The sequence below is a fragment of the Anopheles maculipalpis genome, chromosome 2RL (assembly GCF_943734695.1).
Source record: "Anopheles maculipalpis chromosome 2RL, idAnoMacuDA_375_x, whole genome shotgun sequence".
NCBI lineage: Eukaryota > Metazoa > Arthropoda > Insecta > Diptera > Culicidae > Anopheles > Anopheles maculipalpis.
In genome coordinates, this window is record NC_064871.1 from 4,218,314 (window position 1) to 4,238,691 (window position 20,378).

Below are 20,378 nucleotides of genomic sequence, written 5' to 3' on the forward strand. Positions count from 1 at the left end.
CGAACATTCACACATGTACACAACACAATTACACCGACAATCACATAGGACGTACGAGTAGAGGAGAATACTGTTGTTCGTGGAATCTTTGCTCCGGTTCCGTTTCGCTATCAATGTTCCACTGGTTGGGGAGACCGTTGCGGAGATCCCTGGGGTGATGGACCGATTGGTCCATCCTCCGTCACTACGTCACCAACCGACTGTGGACAGTGTATCTGAGCTTCAACGCTGATCTCCTGATTGCAGGACACGCCCGCCTCGTTCAGGTTCGATTTGCTCGAATCCGACTTGGTGATCAGGCTGGAAATGTTGGCCGTTATCGTCTGGAAGTCTTCGGTAATGATGTCGATTGTACTGCTTAGGTTTTCATTAAACTTGGAATTTTTGAACAGCTCGCGCCGACTATTGATGGTGGCCTGTTCCTCCCCGGTACCTGCTGCCGTAGGCGATCCTGCGCTCCGAAACCCGGCAGTGGTTTGATTGTGTTGGTTAAGGTTTTGTACCCGATTGCCGATAGCGGTTGCCTCCTCTTCCGCTGGCTCGTCAACGTCCCGCAAACTTAGCTCCTTGGACAGTGGGGACCGGCAGGGCGTAAAGTCTAAACTTCCACCGACACCTCCGTTGGTGGCGATTGCGGACGATTTTCGCCGGAGTTCACGCAACTTCTTGAGCCCACTGAGCGTGTCCGGAGGTTTCGATACGTCCGGATTGCTAAGCTCGACGTTGCCAAGCACAAACGGGAGCTTGAGCGATACCTCACCGCCCATACTGCTGAGTATTAGCTTCACCTTGACGTAGTAGGACACGTAGATGGCGAACACGTTCTTCTCCTCGGTTGTGGTGGCCGATGCGGACAGCATACCACGCGGTGCGCTCGTTGCCAGCTTGGAGTTGTAGGCGGATGAGCTTGGGTCGGCGCTGTTGCTGCTAAATAAGGCACCTTCCACGGCGATCCAGTTTTTGGTGGTGCCTGGGAAATTGGATGAAGAAGATTTAGCACATTACCACTTCATCCAGGGGGTATGGCGAAATTCGAGAACTAGCGATCGAGTTTTGTAAGATAGTTTTACGTTAAGCGATTGATGTGTCACACGAATGAAAACATAAGGTCAACGGTTCACACACTAATGCTCATACTTTATCGACCGTTTGCAACCACACACACAGCAACAAAAAAAAGCTTGCGCTTGTGCCTTTTGATGCGTTGCTTTTATAACCGGCTCCTCCTCCCCCCCCCCCCCCCTCCCGCCTTCATCCTTAGTTACATTTTAGCCCGCGCGAATTCATCCCGATAAAGACTTCAAAAAGCGAGCAGGATTGATGGTGCATTTTCCGCACTTCCGGGAATTCGCTGGGATTCCACCGTGGAACTGGTGTTGCCTTTTTAACGCGTGGATGGAGGATTGTGCGATACATACGAGTGTGGCCGTGGCTAGCCATAAATATCACTTACCTCGTACCGGAAGCAGCGAGTAGGACGCGTGGAGCGTATCGCCCGGACCGATGTGCTTGCTGACGTCCACCTCGGCGACGATGTTTTTGAACTTGCCATTGCTGAACATGCACACGTCTACGTGCTGTACGGCGACCAGCTGAAAAATGGGAAGGTAAGTAGTAGGAGAGAGAGAGAGGGTGAGAGACGAGTCTTTAGTTTGCTTAGAGGGGTGGGTGACGTCGGTGATACATGAATGATGCTTGATTCTTGTCGTTGGTGTGTGCGCCCGTCAACTTGTTTGCTCTGTTCGGTGGCTCATGGTGACCCCATCTTGCCATGCCTTTGGAAAAAGGTGTTTCCATATCCATTCCAACTACTTTCCTTCACCAATGTAAGCATGTTTGTAACCGCCCCCCCCCCCCCTCCCCCCATTTTACCCATTGTCGACGGCAAATGGATGAATATGCTGATACTGCAAAACAGATTAACTTCTGGTGTCTTTCTCCTTGCAGCTGGAACCTTTTTTTTTTTGCAGGCTCGCCAACGTTAACGGCGTAACGGCTTGCATTCAAAATGAGATTATCTGCCATTTCGTAAAGACTCAAGTGAACTGCAGCGTGAACAAAAAAAAAACGGATTAAGTTCTTACCATGCCCCTAACACGCTGCCAGCCTTTCATTTTTGTAAAACTCAAAGTCTAAATCTGATGTCCGTTTTGATGAAGATTCTCATGAATATTCATCCGGGTTTTACATGGCCGCTGTGTATCTATATCAAGAAGCAAGATCCGGCAAGAAGTGGTGATAGGTGACGGAAAGGGGTGTAAAGAGCGATGGCAGCTACTTGTTACAAGACATGACAGTGGCCTCTGGTAGTCGCCCGGTAAAGGAAAAATGTTGCCAGTGTGTTTGCGCTAGCAGCCTAGCTAGGGCCAATTGCTGTAAGTCAAAGGGTCAACCACCCATAAGGGGAGGAGTGGCGAAGAAGTACGAAGTGAGTTAAAGAAGCTAATAAAGCACATTAACGGATCAGGCAGCCATCAGCACAAGCGCGACCGAGAGTGAGCGAGCGAAAGAGAGCGAGGCAAGAATTTAAAATGTTGTTGAAGCAGGTTGAAGCATTAAGGAAGCTTCCATCTTGCCCATCCCATCCCATCGGGATACGGATACTTGGCGCGCGTAGTTTGTCTCGTAGTTAATTAATTCGAGACAATGTTGGTTTATCATTAGCGAATCTTGTCAGCCATTTGCTTTCCTTTGCGTTCGCATCGCGCAAAACACATTACCGCTCATCATTCGGATGGGATGTTGGACACTAATGTTTCCCCTTTTTTCATGTATAAAACATTAATCCTATAATTATGCGTAATAAAATCAGACCAAGCTCGAATGGGTGATAATGGTGTGACGGGCTCCGTTGGTATTGGGTTGGAATATAAAATTAATTTAATATTCTCCCATTTGGTTTCGCGTTACATGTGATTCAATTATTCACCAGCATCACTTTACGATTGCATTTCCACAAAATTAAGCGTACAATGTGTGGCAATGGTTTGCCTTTTTCAATTTGTAAATACAATGTTTTTTCCCCGGTACAAGCGAATCACAGACATGGGTGGCGAATTTGTAACGAAAAAAAAAAAAGGGAAGAAACAATGGTCTCGTGTACAGATTTAACCATAACTCAATTAATACAATCAAGCATTGTTCTGCTTTTCAGCATTGATAATAGCTGGGAGGGTTTTTTGTTATTGCACAGTCCACATTGTGCAGCTGAAATGGAGGAGAATCACCAGCTATCATCGGGGTGGTCATTGTTTGAATAAATTAAATAATGAAGCGACAGTGGACATAAAAACGTAGCAAACTTGGGATGTTTCCGCTTCCAGGGAAGTAGTATTATGGGCCGCCGAATAGTTGAATGTCTCTTCCAACAAAGAGCGGTCATATTCCGTTTCAAAAAAACGTATCTTCAAGGCCTGTTCTACGAAAACGACCCATTCCGTAGGATAAGCTTTTATCGGCGTCCTTGCGGGATGGAGTCGTGGCTCGTGTAGTGTTGGGGATATCCATTGCAATAGGAATAGGTTGTCATGCAGGTTGTCAAACTGCGTTACATGGCACATAACAACGCATAAAAAAGTGTTCCTAATACCTATTGCGAGTGGACTATAAGGCATGAGAATACTTTTCTGAGCTGTAGAACACTTGGGTCAAAAGAGTTCTCTAAATTATTCCATTTTTAGTCATAAAATAATTTAAATGTATTTCCTAGTAGGTGGAAGTCAATCGTAAAAGTCTAATGGAGACGCCCAGTATTTGATCGAAGTTAGTAATAATTGTGTCTACGATGACCCTTCTGATGTAGCCAAAATACCCGAAAGTGAGATTAATGTGCATCATTCATCGGCATTCGAAGAAGCATGCCACTCTATGGTTTTAACTTTATTCTCACTCTCACGGGTGAGTAGTATTTCTCACTATCGGTGCTGTCATCCTAGCGGGCGCAAAACACGAAAATAAAATACGTCATTTATTGTTCGTATTGCATTCCCTTATCCCCGGAGTTGATTCATCTTCATCTGCCTTAGATTGGGAACACTTGTACATGCATAACTGCGTGAAGTGCATGCTTCTTCGAATGCCGAAGAATGATACAAACACGTACTTTTGACCGCCGTTGGCCCGAAACCATCCCACAGTGAAATGGGTTTAAAAATAGTGCAGCAAAGCTAAATCCTCTTTTTTATCCATACCAAATCCTCGCTACACCATATGCAAGCGATTTGTGCGTAGGCTTGCAGTATGAGCAAAAAAAAAACCCAATCTGACACACACACACACACATGCATAAATTCCACCGACACGATATGAATTCTCGGATTACTTACCCGTATTTTCCGCACAATTTTTCGGCTGTCGTTCTTGATGTCGAGCGTGACGGTAACGTTTTCACCGTGCACGTAGGCCGCTTTGTTCAGTGAAGCCTTCAGATTGACGCGTCCGTCCGCCCACAGGAACGGCTTATCGACGGACACTTGTGGACCCTGTAATGGAATATTGGAATTCTTTTTTTATTGTAATTGTTTCTGGTAAGTTTTAGTTTTATATAATGGTTATGATACTTCAATTTAGAATTTTTCTTATGATCTCTTTGGCGCTTGAGATTAATCTTCAATTTTTTCTCAATTAAACTGACTGCCCTTTATTTGGGTTTTGTTTCTTCGACAGCCCTCAGTCATTTATTTGAAATATACAAACGTGGAAGGCACCAAAAGGATTGAACCATGGTATGGTACTATGCTTAAATTAAAGAAAACGAAATCGTCTGTCCACAATCAACAAAAGCCTTTAGCAAGCCCATTGTCAAAGTAATTTATTTTTCTTTCCTACTCCCTGCTGAAGATTCTAGTCGCAATCAATTATTTACGTTTCGTTTTACCGTACTTCACTTCTGAAGGAGCGTTAGCATCTGCAAGCTAAAGAAGGGACAGTGTGTTTTTGTTCTCGTGTTCTAGTGGCGATCGAAGAGTCCGGCGAGAGTCCTCTGTCTCGATACGCCTTGTTTTATACATGTACTACGCGTGTGTGTGTGTGGGTGTGTGTGTGTATGTATTTTTCTTCTCATATATCCTGCATTCTTCCATTTGCTTTCAAGATGGCAAACGGGATGGTGTCCACGGGTCAACCGGAATGATCCCTCATCATAAAGGCAAATAATGACCTTAATAATTGGATAGCAGGCAGTTTCCTTTTTTTCTTCGTTTTATTTGGAGCTTTTTGGAGTTGTGGAACAAAACAAGCACTTGTACTTGATCCATCCAGCACCCTCGATGGAGCGGATCTTTGGCGTTCGTATGTACGAAAGGCAGAGTAAAAATAGCATCACCTAAGATGGCACAGCACGCACGGCAAGAGCGAGAATTGTGTTGTTACAGTGCGGTTGATTTCCTTTATGTCACCGGTACCGGGCCATTACGAGTGGCAATATATGCGCACGGTGCGCTAAATTTGGTCCCACTGGACTGGTGAATAAATGATACTATCACTCCGATGATGGGACCGGTTCACGGAATCGTACTCTCGCACTACTTCCCGTATTGTTGTGTAGTTATTACTCACCGAAACTGACGCAAATTCTGACCAAAGTGCTTGTCATCAATTTATCTCTTTAGTGGTGATGTTCGTCCAAAGGGGGCGAACATTTTTGACCTGATGCTTCCGAGCCAGATGTCCTGTCACATCTCATTAGGCGGTGTATGATAACTGTGAGTGTGTTTTTTTCCCTCTTCTCGTACCGTTGGCCAATTGCCAAACTGGTCCAAAATTTGTCTGCGTCATCATTTTATACGCCGGCAGCAAAAGGTATGCTGTATGCTTGCATGATGTTGAGGTATGCGAAAGTTCGCAAACCGAATGGAGGTGCCTGGTTGCTCACTAACGATGGAGGCGCCTGGTGTTTAACGAAAATTGCCTTAATTTTAAACACGTTGCCGCATGCGTCATGCTTCTGCCGGGGGTTTTGTTTGGTTAGCCGGTAATACAGAGTGAACTTTCTGTTTCTCTCCCTCTACTGTTCTGTACGGAAGAGATCGATAATGACAACTGGACATGTTGTTGGGGATACATTTTCAAATTTAAGTCACAACTCAGCCTGTTACAGATGTAATTAGAGCGAGCTTGCAGTCAAATTTAATGAATTGTTACAAGCTATTTCAACCAATATATTGGGCCCGTTTGAAGTTTTTGGTATCATTTTTCGTGGAACAATTATAGACTGAGCAGAATTTCAATAAAAAAAATCCACACCTGGTGTTAAAATTCACCCGCCTCAAGCTAAACCAAATCAATCAATGTGTGTTTCGTGTTAAATGTCATTCAGAATACATTTCCAACGAAAAGAAAGCACGCTCAACACCACCTGGACCTGGGAAAAAAACCCTCCCCTCATTTTCTGGTTCGGGATCAAAACCTTCCCGAAATCCTTTCAATACAAAGAACAATTTTCTCGGGACGGATTGGCTAAATTAAACACACGCACACGCGTGCACGAAATAAAGGTTCTGAGAATGGAATGGTTTACAGCGCACGGGAAAGCAAAACCATTTCGAACCATTTCTCTGTTTTTGCGAAAATTGATTACAGTTTGTATTGGATTCAATTTATCCTTCATTTCATTTTATTTCTCGTCGCATTTGCCGCTCTCACTTGCACTTACAACGCATCCCTATGGCTATGAGAAAGAGCTTAGCTGTAAAGGCTTTCGTAGGCTTAGGCAATAAATTACCCATCTTTCTACCGACACACACACACACACACACCTACCTTGTTCGTTTCCGTCAGCTCGATGATGGCATGATCGCCGTACGACTTGATGCCACCGTTCGTGCTGTCCACGCTGCTGCTGTGCCGATGAAGCGAGGACAGTTTGAGCGATTTCGGTGACAGTCGTAACCGAAGCGCCCGTGGAATGGTGGTGGAGGTGGTGGTTGTGTTGGCATTACTGTCCGGTCCGCCCGTAATCGAAGCCTGCGGTGCCAGGGCGGGTGGACTTTTTGGTCCGGCTGGTGGTGCGCCCGGTTCGCTGAACGAGTTGTTGACGGTGGCCGTCTCGAGTGCGGCCGGCGCTTTCGTACTATCAAGGCAGATCTTATGGATTAATCTTATACCTAATCTCACAGTTGATCTCCGCTGGACACGTTCGTCACCGGATGCTTCGGCTGTGAGGCCAGGGTCCAGATTCCATTCCGGCGAATATTGGTCCGATCCGGGCACATAGAACCGGCAGGGAGAGGAATAAAGAAAACACAATCAGCCACACCGGAAGGGACATCGTAAATCAATTAGCCCTCGGCAAAAAAAAGGGTGTCACATTCACCGGAAAGTCCCAATGACGGTACGCTTCTCGGTCGCGGTGCGTCATCTGCCGACCGTCGTCGTGTGTCCCTTCGCGATTGCATATGCCGGAAGCTCGGTCCACTTACCTGTGTAGACGCGAACGTCATAGCTGGTGCCGATCGGTGCTCCGGTGTAGCGTTTGGCCGGTAAAAGCTGCACACTTGGTGGGGCGAGCGTGCCAATTTCCAGTGCGAAGGGAACCGCATTTTTGCCCAACCGCTCGAGCAGGGCTTCCTGTTGGTTGTGTTGTGTTTTTTTTATATTTTTTATTTAGAACGGCGTACCGTTTTGGCCGGATATCAGCATCAGCATCGTAGGGGTTGGATGTAAAAAAATCAGAAGAAAAGCATGTGTTAGATGTTGGAAAAAAATGGCGATTTTTTATTGAACGAAAATACTGAAGGTATTTTAAGATATTGATTTAAAAATAGGCTAATATTATCGATTTTTCAAGCCGAGCGATCCTGTTACAATGTTGTGCATCTTCTATTGCATTATATCTACTAAGAGTTTGGAGCAAATATGGCAGGACAGGAGTTCAATTCTAATCGGGAACGTTCTCCCGCTGTGACTATTGACTAACCAACTACACAATATCAATAAGTCTAGTAAGCCATCTAGTAGAATGTATGTAGAATGCCATCTGAAGAATCCAATCCAAAATCGGATCGGGTTGGATCGGAGTTCAAGGATACAGACCGGAAAGATCCTTGACGATTCCTGGTGTTATCGAGCTTCGAGGTACAACCCTATTGGTCTCTCTTCTCTTCTTGGTTAAACGACCTGTAAGGTCAGGTCGGCTTACGTCGGCGAATGGCTTACTACACTTGCCGATGCCACGTAGTTGAGTAGTCGGTCCTCACTACAGGGGGACGGTCCGGATGGGATAAGAACCCTGATCCTGCCGTTTGAAGACTGGCGCCGCTGTTGCTTCCACCATCACCTCCCTGTTGGTCCATTGATTTAATTCTTTGGACACATCAACCTTTTCGTTGTATCTTCAACGCATCAACAAGACAATTATGGTCTCTTTCAGTCTCGAATCGGTCGCTTTGTGTGTTACGGATGACAAAACCCTTTCTCCAGGATTAATGAAGGAAAATGTATTCTTTTTGGGTGGACCTTGTCTTGGCTTATTATGGCCAATGATCCTAAACATAGATAAATAGAATAATTTGCGGAAATTTCCATCGAAGAGACTAATAATTTCCATCGAAGAGACTTCTCCAAGAAATTCTTGACCAAAAGCGATATTCAACTGATTGGGCAAACCGCGAAAAATACTTCGGTTATGGTAATGATTCCATCTTACATCCGTGAGGTCTTTAGTTCAAGGCTTTCTCGGCTTTTCTGCACCAATCACTGACATACAGTAACAAAACATTACTCATATGCCCTAGGCACCTTTTATGCACCTTTATGTCACCTTTTTTACCTTTTTTTTAAATTTACAGCTAAATTATGTGCAGGCAAAAAAAAAATAACAAACTGTCCGCCGTCTTCCTTACGCCGCAAGGAAAATTAAGCAGAAAAATAACTCCATTTTCTTCTTCGCGCTTCTGGTACTCCGCATTGTTCATTTCTATTGTTTTGCTCCACTATTTTTTTCCTTGCCTAAATATTGCTCTGTGTCTTTATTTCATGGAGCTTGTAGGACATGTAATAAAACTCCAATCTGTTACAACCCTGCAAACAACCTCCAACGAAAGAAACAGCCGCATTCAGCAAAAGTGAGAATCCGTTCGGAAAGAAATATTAATTTCTTGATATGGCCGCATGTTTGTGTTTGTGCTTTCGCTTGGTAAACAACATATTTTCTGCTGTAGAAGCATATTTTCCTATACACGCACGATAAACATTGCTTCTCCGAATGTACCGATCGCGTTGGTTACCGCCCGAGGGCTACATTCTTAGGTGGAGTTTTAAGAAAAGCAAACGGTAGTTTTCGCTTGAGAAGCGAAAGAGTTGCGGGCTGTTTACACAGCAAACGAATTCTGTGAAATAACAAAAAAATCGTGCACGAAAATTGTTTCGTTTTTCTAAAGAACAAATATCCCAGACTAAAATAAATCGTACGATTAGAAATCTTTCTTCGTACCGACTGATAAGCACTTCGCCGCACACCGTAACGCGCCCTTAACCGGATCTCACACAAATGTGCTTATAATGTATGCTACTTTCCCGGGGACTTTACTTAATTATAGTCCCGTTACTGCTTTAATGCGACCAAAGTTTGCCCAACTTACCTGGAGGGGCGTCAATGAATCCGTTTCGGCACTTACGGGTCTTGGCCAAAATTGCTGCAGGGCAATAACGGCTTCATTGCAGAACTTTAGTCCCATAACTTCCTCATCTTCGCGCCCGTAGCTGTGCAGGTGCAGGAAGAATCAGGCGGGCGAAGAGCGTAATTGCAGGATCCGACGTCGGTTGCAGATTTTCCCGACAAGATGATGACGGGCAAGAGAAAGAGAGAGAGAGAGAGAGAGAAAGAAAGAAAGAAAAGTGTTGAAACAAACTCAATAAAGCAGCAAGATCGGAAAGAGAAAATTAATTACCGCAAAGTGTGTGTGTGTGTATGTTTTTTTTTATTGCTCGAATCGTTTTTTTCTTTTGGAAATGTGTTTCTGTAGCTTGTTGGACACTTTTCCCTACGGAACTCGGTAACGAGTTCAGGCTTACAAGTTCTTGGCTGAGTTATGGACGGTGAAGACTACCAGGTCCCGGAATAGTCGTATTATGAAGGACGAAACATAATTGCAAACATGGCGTTTCGTCCTAGGAGGAAGCTATCGCTTAGTCTTGTCTTGTCCCTTTTTTTTTTTGAACGAGACCCTTTTTTTCCACCTGATTGCCGAACCATCACCGGTGGTGATTAAAACACCATGAGCTTATGGTCACCGGCTACCCACACGCACACAAACCACATGCCCAACCGTGTCCTACTTACCGGAACGTTAGTGTAAGCTGTCCGTAGATTTTAGCCTCGTTGATGATTTTCGAATCGATGTAAAGCACACCCTTGAGCGGTTCGATGACGCCCTTCCGTGCCACCAGCTCCCGGCTGCCCAGGTACAGCGTCAGCAGTTGATTGGAGGAAGTTTTCTTGTACACGCTGGTGGATGGAAAAGTAGACAGCGTGAAAGGGGAGGTGTGTACTATCGGTGAAAATCAATTTTAACGAAGAAATCGATCATGGTGCGTAAAACTTTTGCAAGAAAGTGATGGAGAAAATTGGGAAAATGTGAAGTTTTATTTCACTGTGTGTGTGTGCGTATTGGTATCGGATGTCTATCGTTCATGTGCAAATGAGGCATCGCAGCACAATCAGCTACATTACATTAAAGCCACGAAACTGGAGATTTGTGTTGCGTGCAGATACTTTAGAGCGGATCAATTTTCAGCCTGCAAAATGAAGTATTTTGTTGGCTTGGATCCTGGTCACGGCACCAAACAACTTTTTTTGCTCGTTTATCGGAAGCTTTCTGTCTATACATTTTGTAATTTGTTTTATTATGCTTTCATTAGGTTTTACAATGTGGTAATGAAGGCTTCGAAAGGTAATTGGAGTCTCATAATTACATCTTGGGGTTTTTGGTGGGAATTATAAAAACTAAATTAAAAACTTTGACCTGGTTTCCTTTCGGTGAGCCTGTTTCTATCCAGGCTCCTTTCGATTGCATTTTAGGAGTTTTTTGAAGGCTTTCATTCTTCAAACTGGCCAGGAAATTGCCGTAAATGTTTCAATACACCTGCCCATTATTAATCAATATTCTTCTACTTCGTCATTTCTTGCACGACTTGCACGCTCCTGATACCGTTTAGCAAACAACATTGTTGTATATTATTTCTTCACGCAACGTTTTATGGGCGTTTGTTGTTAATTGCGTGAGCTGTACAAATTAACCATAGGAACAGCATAAATCAGCTTAACTTTCTATTCAACCGGCGCCTGTGTGCCAGAAGTTTTAATCAAATGATATTTTATAACAATCCGGAAACGATTGCTAAACATCGTACAATACTTTTATTTTTTGAGGTCTCTAAGAAAATCATAGAAAGCTTCAATTTATTCTTGCTTGCATTGATGTTGAAGCCGATTCCAACATCCTATCAAAGCGTCTGATTTGATGGAATTAAAAGCAAACGAATGAAAACAAAATCCACTCCTTCATGCACACACTCACGACAGCAAAAAATCTCAATTCATCTAATGTATTGGATATTGTATTAGATTGCCGTGAAAAAGAGTAATCCGTTTTAAAAGCCAAACAAGTAAATCCCACAATCTACCGAAGCCTTCCGATTTCGATGTTGCTTTCGTTACCTTCGCATTCAATATCAAAGTGTTTTAAATACCTTCTCGAGGGGTGAGCTGTAAATTGTAATAGAAGGGAGTGCGCTAGCCGAAACAAAACCAGAAGCTAAAAATTGGAAATGTAATCCCAACCTCGTGGTTCCTTTTTGCCTTGGCACGGCAGCTTTTAGCTTTGTAAAAGAAAAATGGTACACGGGCTCGGCGCTACCCACATGGCTACGGCTATCAAAACTACCGCATTACACGCCACTTATCCGAATGAGAATGAGAATGGAAAGGAAGGAAAAAAAGGTTAAGTTAAGCATCGAAGCGCGCCAAAGTTGCATTCCTGTTTTTGTGCAGTCTGCACGAAAGGGGATCACGCAGCACTGGTAAAATCAGCACACCGAAGCATGAATTGTATGTCCTAAACACTATGGCATAGGAGTGAAAAGAAATCGACCAGGTTGGTCAAAGCAAATAAAAAACCTGATAGCTTTTCCTGAAGGTTGTTGATTTCTTTTATTGTAAGAGGCCTAGAAAGGAAATTAAATATTATAAATTTTAGTGATTTTCTATCCAGCGGCATCTAGAGGCTCCCTTGCTGGGCTCTAAATTGTGCGGATAGAAAACAAATTTTAACAGGATTCTTCCATAGAATCACTATTTAATTTTTAATAAAGGAAATATCGCTTCAACAACTGAAATATAAATCATTTAAGAAATAGAAAAAATAACTTTAAAAGAAGCTATTTTTGACCGAGGTTTTCATCTACCGAGCTTATAGTGCGTTGAGGCGCAAGCTACACGATCCAATAGAGTGACCCACAAGACTTGGCTTTAGTTCATCGGGGGAATACGGTTCATTCGCTTGGTGCCTAAATTCTTCCCTCTCAATCGTCTCTGGTTGCATGCGATGGATGGTTTTTGAGGGTGGAAATGTGGTTAGCCGTATTGCTGCATCACGCCTAAGCCCTTCCACCGCCCATTGCATGTGTACGTGTTGCCTGATGCGGAAACATTTCTCCATCGAATGCACCATTATTTGTGGTGTGTTGCATTTATGCAGAGGAAATTCAATCCATTCTCCACCCTTCCACCTATTTTCTCTCACCTTTTGTGATCCTCAACAAATGTCTCACCACAACCAGGACAACAGGGTGAGGTTTTTAAGCTGGATTACAATTTATTTACTGTCAGATTGGTTCACCCCGTCGAGGGATGAACGTGTTTTGTCGAACTTTATTTGTTTGTCGTTAAAGAAACCCCTTCCTTTCCAACAACTTCGAAATCGGATCACATTTTGGTAAGGTGGGAAAGGTGTTATCAGCCGTGCCGCGGGAGCTATTACTTACCGCTGGGAACCAACCGGGTCCGCATCCGAATCATGGAGCTTTCTGTTGGGAAAAGATACAGCAAAAAATATGGAAAACGAGAAGAGTTGATTTAATTGGAAGTAAAGCATGCTTTTTGGACAATGTGAACCTCAAAATACACACACAGCCACCGGGAAAATTGTGTTTATGGATGTATAATATGCTCTAAGAGTAATTAATACGCTGTCCTCATCTAACTTTGCTCCTCGAGACGATCGCTCGTTAGTACTACAAACGGATCGTGTGGTAAAGGGACGAAAGTTCCTCCTTCTTTGCTTGTGCTTTTTGATATTTGATCTTCACTTCACACACAGAGACAGGCGCGATGAAACAGAAGCTCCTGTAGCAAGCAAGCTCAAACTCAATCGAAACACGAAACAATTTGTAATCTAATTCATCAGGACAAACGTTGGCCATCGTTGGTAGCGTGAGAATTAGGTTAAACTCGCCGACAACCCGACAAAGCAACGGAAGCACTTTCAATACGAACGGAATAAGCGGCTTCCGCTAGTATTGAGCAAGGGGATGAAAGATATCATCCTCGAGAAAAAGGGTATGGATTGGATGCCCGTAAAGAGAAAAAGAGAGAGAGAGAGAGAGCATAGGGAAAGATGGGGAAAAGTGGAAAGGGAGCAAGATGTTTCCAAGGAGCATCTGTTTTCTTCCACAAGAGCCATACCGAAACGAACCTTTTGAAGATTTACTTCTAACCTCGGTGGCCTTTTGCTGTGAATCCCTTTTCACGAGGCTACTGTCGAACCGTTGGCGAAAAGCGTTGGGTCTTTAGACATATAAAGGACGAAGGATTAAACACAGACCCAAACACCAAGACACGCGCGAGCACGTACATCTTGGTTGCTAACGATTGGAAGAAGAATGAAAGGTGAACATTTGGTGGCATTCGCAAGAATTATGTCCAATGATGAAACGAGAGTATAGGGAAATAGCCTCGTTGGCCCTTTCTTTGGGTTGTGGAATTAAATTTACATGCAACCGTTTGCTGTTGTGGGACTGAAGAGGGAGGGAGCCTTAAGATATATCACACACGATATGGTCGAATGCTACGTACGAGAAACGGTCCCTCAATGAATGATCACTTGACATCGAAATCGAAGCTTTTATTGCAAACGAGACCCTCTCCTGCTTTACATCCGGCAGTACAATTTACTGCCGAGAAGTGGCCCTGCTCTAAATCAGAGCATGTCCCTGTCCTTAATCCCAATGGTGAACGGTGACTACAGGGCACAACAACAGCAGCTTGGGCAGAAGTGAAGGCGACGGATAAATTATTGATTGTTTTCTAACCGTTTTACTGTAGTGTCAGCAAGGAAGGAGGATACATGAGCTTCTGCTGTACGTTTATCGTATGCGGATTCACCTCCCAAACGTACTAAGGTGCTAGCAGGTGGTGGTAGCCATTATTGGCAGGCGGAATGAAGCTCTACAAATGATGCAATCTAATCGCCACACAAACACTGCTCGGCTCGGCTGTCAATTAGACTTTAAATTAAATACACCAAACAACGGTGCATTGCATCCTGTTCCTATAGAAGCACCTTTCAAAGATATAACTCAAAACATTTTTGTCGCCTCGTCTTCTTCATCGCTACAGCTAAGAGACATTTTTGTTCACAATTTGTGATATTTTTTACTAGATTTTATTCGTATCTCAAACTAGCTTGCGTACCTCGAACAAATCACATCAGGATTTTGTTAAAAGGTCACAATGAAATATGTGACCTTTTAACAGAAAAAAGATCAACAAATTATTTGTTTGACACTTAAGGCCTAAGTGCCTAAGTTTTTTAATGCATACGTTAATGAAGGAAGAGAGTTAACACAGTAAGGTCGAAAGATTTACACAATATTTGCTTACTCATTCAAAAGGCACTATAGAAACTGGACGCAGTGTATCGATGTGTGAAAGAAGCGGCACAGCACTACGGGAAGTTTGTGTGCTGTGCTTAATTGAACCAAATTCGCTAAATAGGAACAGTGGTGCTCATGTTGCATTACCATCTCACGGTAATGTGGGTCAATTTTTATGTGGACCGTACACTGTTGAAACGTATCCCCGGCGCCTGGTCTGCATAATACGAGAGCAAGCTTGCATAGGAACGCGTTACGCTAACGATGCCTTACCTGTCTTCCGTCGACGATGGTGACGGTGCTTTGCATATTTCCTGATCTTGGTCGTCCCGTTCCTTCAACATCCTTCCTGTTACGAGGGGATTTTCGCAGCGAACAATGCAGCCAGGTGTGTATCGGTCTTCCTTTTTTCAAAAACGATAATGCAAACGATGTCTTCTTGGCTGCCTTGGCAGACGTTTTCACCGGGAAGTGGTGTCGGTGTGGTCTGATACGATATTAACTAAGGCTTTTACGGCGCTGATGCTGTTGCTGATTCAGGTGGTGATACCGGAGCGATAAAACGCTGACAGACATTTGTTGCAAACATAGATGGGTGATCGGGCTTCGAGCGGTGCACGAAGGTTGCAGCATTGCGCCGGTCGTCCGTGGTCGCTCCGATGCAACAGGGTGCTGTTCAGAGCGTCTTTCCCGGCTAGCGGTCGTGAATGCTATCGACTTCCATCGTAGTGACGGCGGTTCGCAGTAAAAGAAGCCCGCAACGTCTGGGAGGTTTTGTGAGCTATCGATTTTCACCCGCTGTCCGTACTGGAAGGCTCTGGTCTGTGTGAGTGTATGTTGACTGATGGTTGAAACGATCGATGAAGCTGTAAAGATAAAAAGGACAGAGTGTGACAGTGTATAAGAATGGATGAAAGATGACACTTTGTTACTTGTGGACTGTTGACGTGAAGAATGTGACGCTATTTCCGATCCACCTGCCCGCTTTGTACTATGATCGATGTTCTCTAGCATAATACAATTAACGTCATGCTCGTTTCCATTTATTCTAATTGAAGAGTGACGTGGACTGTGTGCCCCTTAAATGGAACAACTGGCACCGGCTAATTTGCCCTCCATTTGTCGCAAATGGTTTGATGGTTGAAAGCTGAAAACTTCGTTCTGCTCACAACATCCCAATTTAGGCGAATGGCCCGGCAAGGTTCCTGGAGAAGGGCGAATAAAAATGCGCTCCAAACATCGGTCTTCGGTCAAGCGAGCGAGGTTTTTAGCTTGAATTAATCTCCAACCACACCAGCGCAGACCAGGGATTCAACGAAACCACTGGGCGGTTGTTAAACATCGGCAAAACAACGCACTTTACAACGCAGTTTTAATCCCGTATTGTTCTTGTTATTCGGTGGGAAATTCGATTCATGGAACCGTTCCAAATTCTCGTTGGTCTTGTTTTGAGAAGTCCTTCCGAGAGAGAAAGAGCGTGCGTGCTAGTCAAACATACCTCGTCCAACGTTCAGCTGGATAACTACAACAGGCGTATATATTCTAGGCCTTTCGAGTTCTCGGGGGGAAAGATATTGTTTGGTTGAGTTTAGGGTACAAAAGGATATCGTTCGAAGGGGAGAAAATGAACACCACATTTACCATGCTGGACAGATGGTTTTCTGCGGACAGAAACACAACTAGAATGCTTGTCGGGATCTGAATGAGAGAGCTGTTTTAGTAACATGGAGAAGCATTATGGGATTGTGGATTCCGTATTGAGAAAATAATTACTAGATTTTCCTTTTAAATCTACGTAAAGATATGGCAGGGGTACCCTCGTTGAGAGTATTTTCCCTCTGTATCTGTTCCCTCTATAGGAACAATAACCAGACAACAACGAGAAAGAACCAGTAGTTAGAGGATCTGGACCTTTTGATTATACTATCCGCGATGAAAGAGATTGCAGTAAGAACTGCGGTATTAAGGTCCAGCAATTGGTCCATTCTTGACGCTTTAACTTTACTTAGCGAAATGAATGCATTGAAAATTCTTACACTTAGATGCTATGTTCGCCAAGAGAGCTTTGAAAGCGTTGGCCCGTAATAAATTTATTTTTCAATTTTTTTAAATAAAAACAGAAACCAACAGAACTTTTGATAACACCTAACATTTGATTAAATTATACAAATTATTTGCCCCGTATGCATCTCTTCCGGCAGTGCCGAATATAAAACGCTCACGTCATCAGCCCCAACAGATGGCTACCAACCCGATGACAGCTATAACAGCCGCAACTAGCATTGACGACCAACCAACGGTGTACCGCTTATCACACACTACACCTGCTGCTCTTGTGCGTGTTGTGAAAGTTTTAATTGACCCACGACTTCAAACGCTGGTCCACCGGGAGAGACGCGGTCAAAAAACCGCGGCTTAGAAGTTGGTCGTTGGGCAAAGACTTTTGTGCTTTCGAGCAACGTTTGAGAACCATGAGCGTGCCTCGGTGGTGGCCTTGGAAGATTTGTCGTCCGGTTTCTGTTTGCGGTTCGTAGTAGCACCTTCCGGCTGACGCCGTGGCTGTTTTCGGCTGTTTTCAACCTAAAACGGTCGGCGTTCGGGCAACTATTCCGCATCGAAACCGCTGCCTGCGCTGACATATTTCACCAACCTGTGCCAGATGGTGGCTGTGCGTTGGTAGTCGATTGCGTCGATTACATTAACGCCCCAATCGTTGACATAGTTGGGCTGGTCGTATTGTGGTGAAGTGCATAAAGGCTGTGTCGTCGTCAGCGCTGGTGAACGGGAAACGATAAACTTTACGAATTATGGTAGTTTCCGATGCTTGCGGAAACGAACGGTCGGCTATTGGCTCGGTTTGGTAGTTTGGCTGGCCATTAGAGGGTAGGGGATCGGGTTTTTTTTTGGGTAAACAAATAGCACAACCGAATAGTGGTCGTCAATACGATTCGTTCGCTGTGGGTCGATTGAATTGACAATGGTGCAATGTACTGGAAAATTGGTGCTAAACAGCGGTTCACGTTTGAAGCGTGGTTGGAGGAGGGTGGTAAACACGGGTGAAGTGGTGGTGACTTTGTCATTTTGCACAGTGTAATGAATGTGGGGGAAAACTGTGAACAAGTTTATTCAATCAACTTTAGTTTTGTATTGGCAACTCTATCTAATAGATCAAACGATACACTCTTGAGCTCTGCACTGTGCCGAGCTGTCATTGAAAGATGAGCTCCATGCTCTGCCACGGTCCATGACTAATGCGATGAAAATAGGAAAATGTGCACGAATGCAGTCGATTTGCTAAATATAGCTGTTTGTCTGCGAAAGCGAACATTTCTATCTCAATCGCACCAGACGGGTTTGAAGCATATTTTCCTCCATGTCATATCACGGATCAGTCATACGGGATTCCTTCCTGCCTTTGCACGAGTGCATCGAACGTACCGGCAATGATCTTTCGAGTTGCCGATTGTTTAACCGTAACGAACAGAGCGAAAGGGCTTTACTTTCCGTTGGGAGTTTGATCAAGGTGGTGGTACCGAATGGGCAAAAAAGGGGTTTAACATTTTGTGCACACTTTAGAGGGTAAAAGCAAATCAACTCTGCTCAACAACTCAAGCGAAAGTATGTGTGTGTGTGTGTGGTAAGTACCTAGCAGCAGTTTGATAAATGTTGTCACATGCACTTGTCTCGTTCGGAGCTTTGCTTATTTTTCCCTTGCACGCGAGCACACACTGTGCAGTTGCTTGCCCTTTCGATGGATGGATCGTTTGTACTGCGCCTTATCAAAACACGACACGAGTCATAGAAAAGGCAACCATCCCCGTGGCAGAGGAGCCTCACCGGGAAGTAATAAACGGTTATCGCAACAACAGCAAAAATGTGACTACTTTCGCCACACAAATTGACTGAAACGCTCGAGTGGCTCTTCAAAAGATGAGCGCGTATTTGTGTGTGAAGAAAGGAAGTATAAAGCGTCTTCCTATAAAGCTTATAAAATCATTCCAAAGACACACGGTAAGTAAAAGAAAACATGAAACAATGCGGCATTGCAACGGAGGGACGGCTACTCGAACATAATTTGAGCCACAGCTTGTGTCTCTCTCCACCGGGCACAGCAATACCGGGTAACGGACATACGGTACAAACAAAGACATATGTTCTTTTAAGCTGCACCTGTGTGTTTGGGTAAATATTAGCCGATCGGATGTAAACAATCCAGCCCGGCAGTCGTAAACGGCACACCGCGCCAGCGGAGTTGAAGGGAGTACGTTTAGTGGCGTTTCTTCACTCAATAAACTCACCCCGGGTTGGATGTTTTCGAACGTGAGGTCGTATTTTTTAACGAGATTGGCTAGTCAGCTCATCCATTCCCCTGCAATTACGCTCAACGGATGATGGATGTTTCCTTCCGTGTGAGAAAATAAGTTTAGAAAGATTGTTTTTCTTACGTTCGGATCGAATCGATGCATCGCGGTCGATGAGTTTGGATTTGTTCCGCCAAAAACATCTGTGGCGTATCGGTGGACGGTGATGATTGATTTCTTACCAGCGTTAGAAGAGAAAAGGTCGACGATTATTAGCAAAAATCAATTATGGAAGTGGGAAGGAAGCTGATTAGGATTGCTTTTAAACGCCTCAATATAGGCAATACCAGGTGGTATTGAATTGAAATCTGAACTCTGAACTCTATATTAATTCTAGGTCATATTGTTCAACATAGAATATCGATACATCAAATACATTTACAAATTTATTTAGACGATCTTATAATTACATCAGCAGCTTTATCAGTTTTATTCAACAGCAAATTTCTAGCCTGAATAATGTGGTATCGACCAGCTGAAAGCCATTGCTATGAATCACTTGAAAGATATACGAATAAAAATGACTCGGAATCATATTTAACAAAAAGATAGCAGAGAATGTAGAATTGTATGGAAGCAACGTTTCAAACATGTGCTCATCGCACATTCTCAACTCAACCTAATTTAGCAAACAAAACACATCCTAATTGTGGTCACTTCCATACAGATATACCAGCGAAACCATTGAACAATTTATGGCTCCACCATCCATGCTGATGGCCTTCCAGCCCTCCACACCTCGCGACACTTCCGTACCGTGCCCGGTGTGGTTTGGATTAAATTTCCAATTACAGCCCCAACCGGGTAGGATTCCACCGGTGTATTAGCTGATCCCGTGCCGATGTGTGCAATTAGAAGGTGCATGGAAATTAAATTCCTTCTCTCCCTCTGCCCATTTCACCGGTGAATGGAAGCTGTGTGTGCGTGTGTGGTTCATGAAAATTGTGACAAACTAACCTAAAGCAGTGCTAAACTAGTGTACGAATGAATAAGTGTGTCATCCAACGTTTCTAGACGTGTTTATCTTGATAATTGTACCGGAAAATGTCGATTCTAGCGAGTGCAGCCCGAGTGACGTCAAACTAAACCGCTGGTTGGGGTTTGTCGGAGAAGGTGATCCACGTTTTTTCTCCGTCTTCATTCTAC

At 44.0% G+C, this 20,378-nt stretch overlaps 1 protein-coding gene across 1 annotated transcript; it reads right to left on the reverse strand.

The window, feature by feature from the left end:
* Positions 1 to 110: 110 nt before the first annotated feature.
* Positions 111 to 15,215, reverse strand: LOC126559757 (uncharacterized). Its single transcript, XM_050215930.1, has 9 exons — positions 15,145 to 15,215; positions 12,982 to 13,023; positions 10,280 to 10,444; positions 9,579 to 9,699; positions 7,419 to 7,566; positions 6,760 to 7,154; positions 4,326 to 4,481; positions 1,454 to 1,592; positions 111 to 970 (listed from the first exon to the last, which is right to left on the reverse strand). The coding sequence occupies exons 1-9, from the start codon at positions 15,213 to 15,215 to the stop codon at positions 111 to 113; spliced, it is 2,097 nt and encodes a 698-aa protein (XP_050071887.1).
* Between the last annotated feature and the right edge of the window lie 5,163 nt (positions 15,216 to 20,378).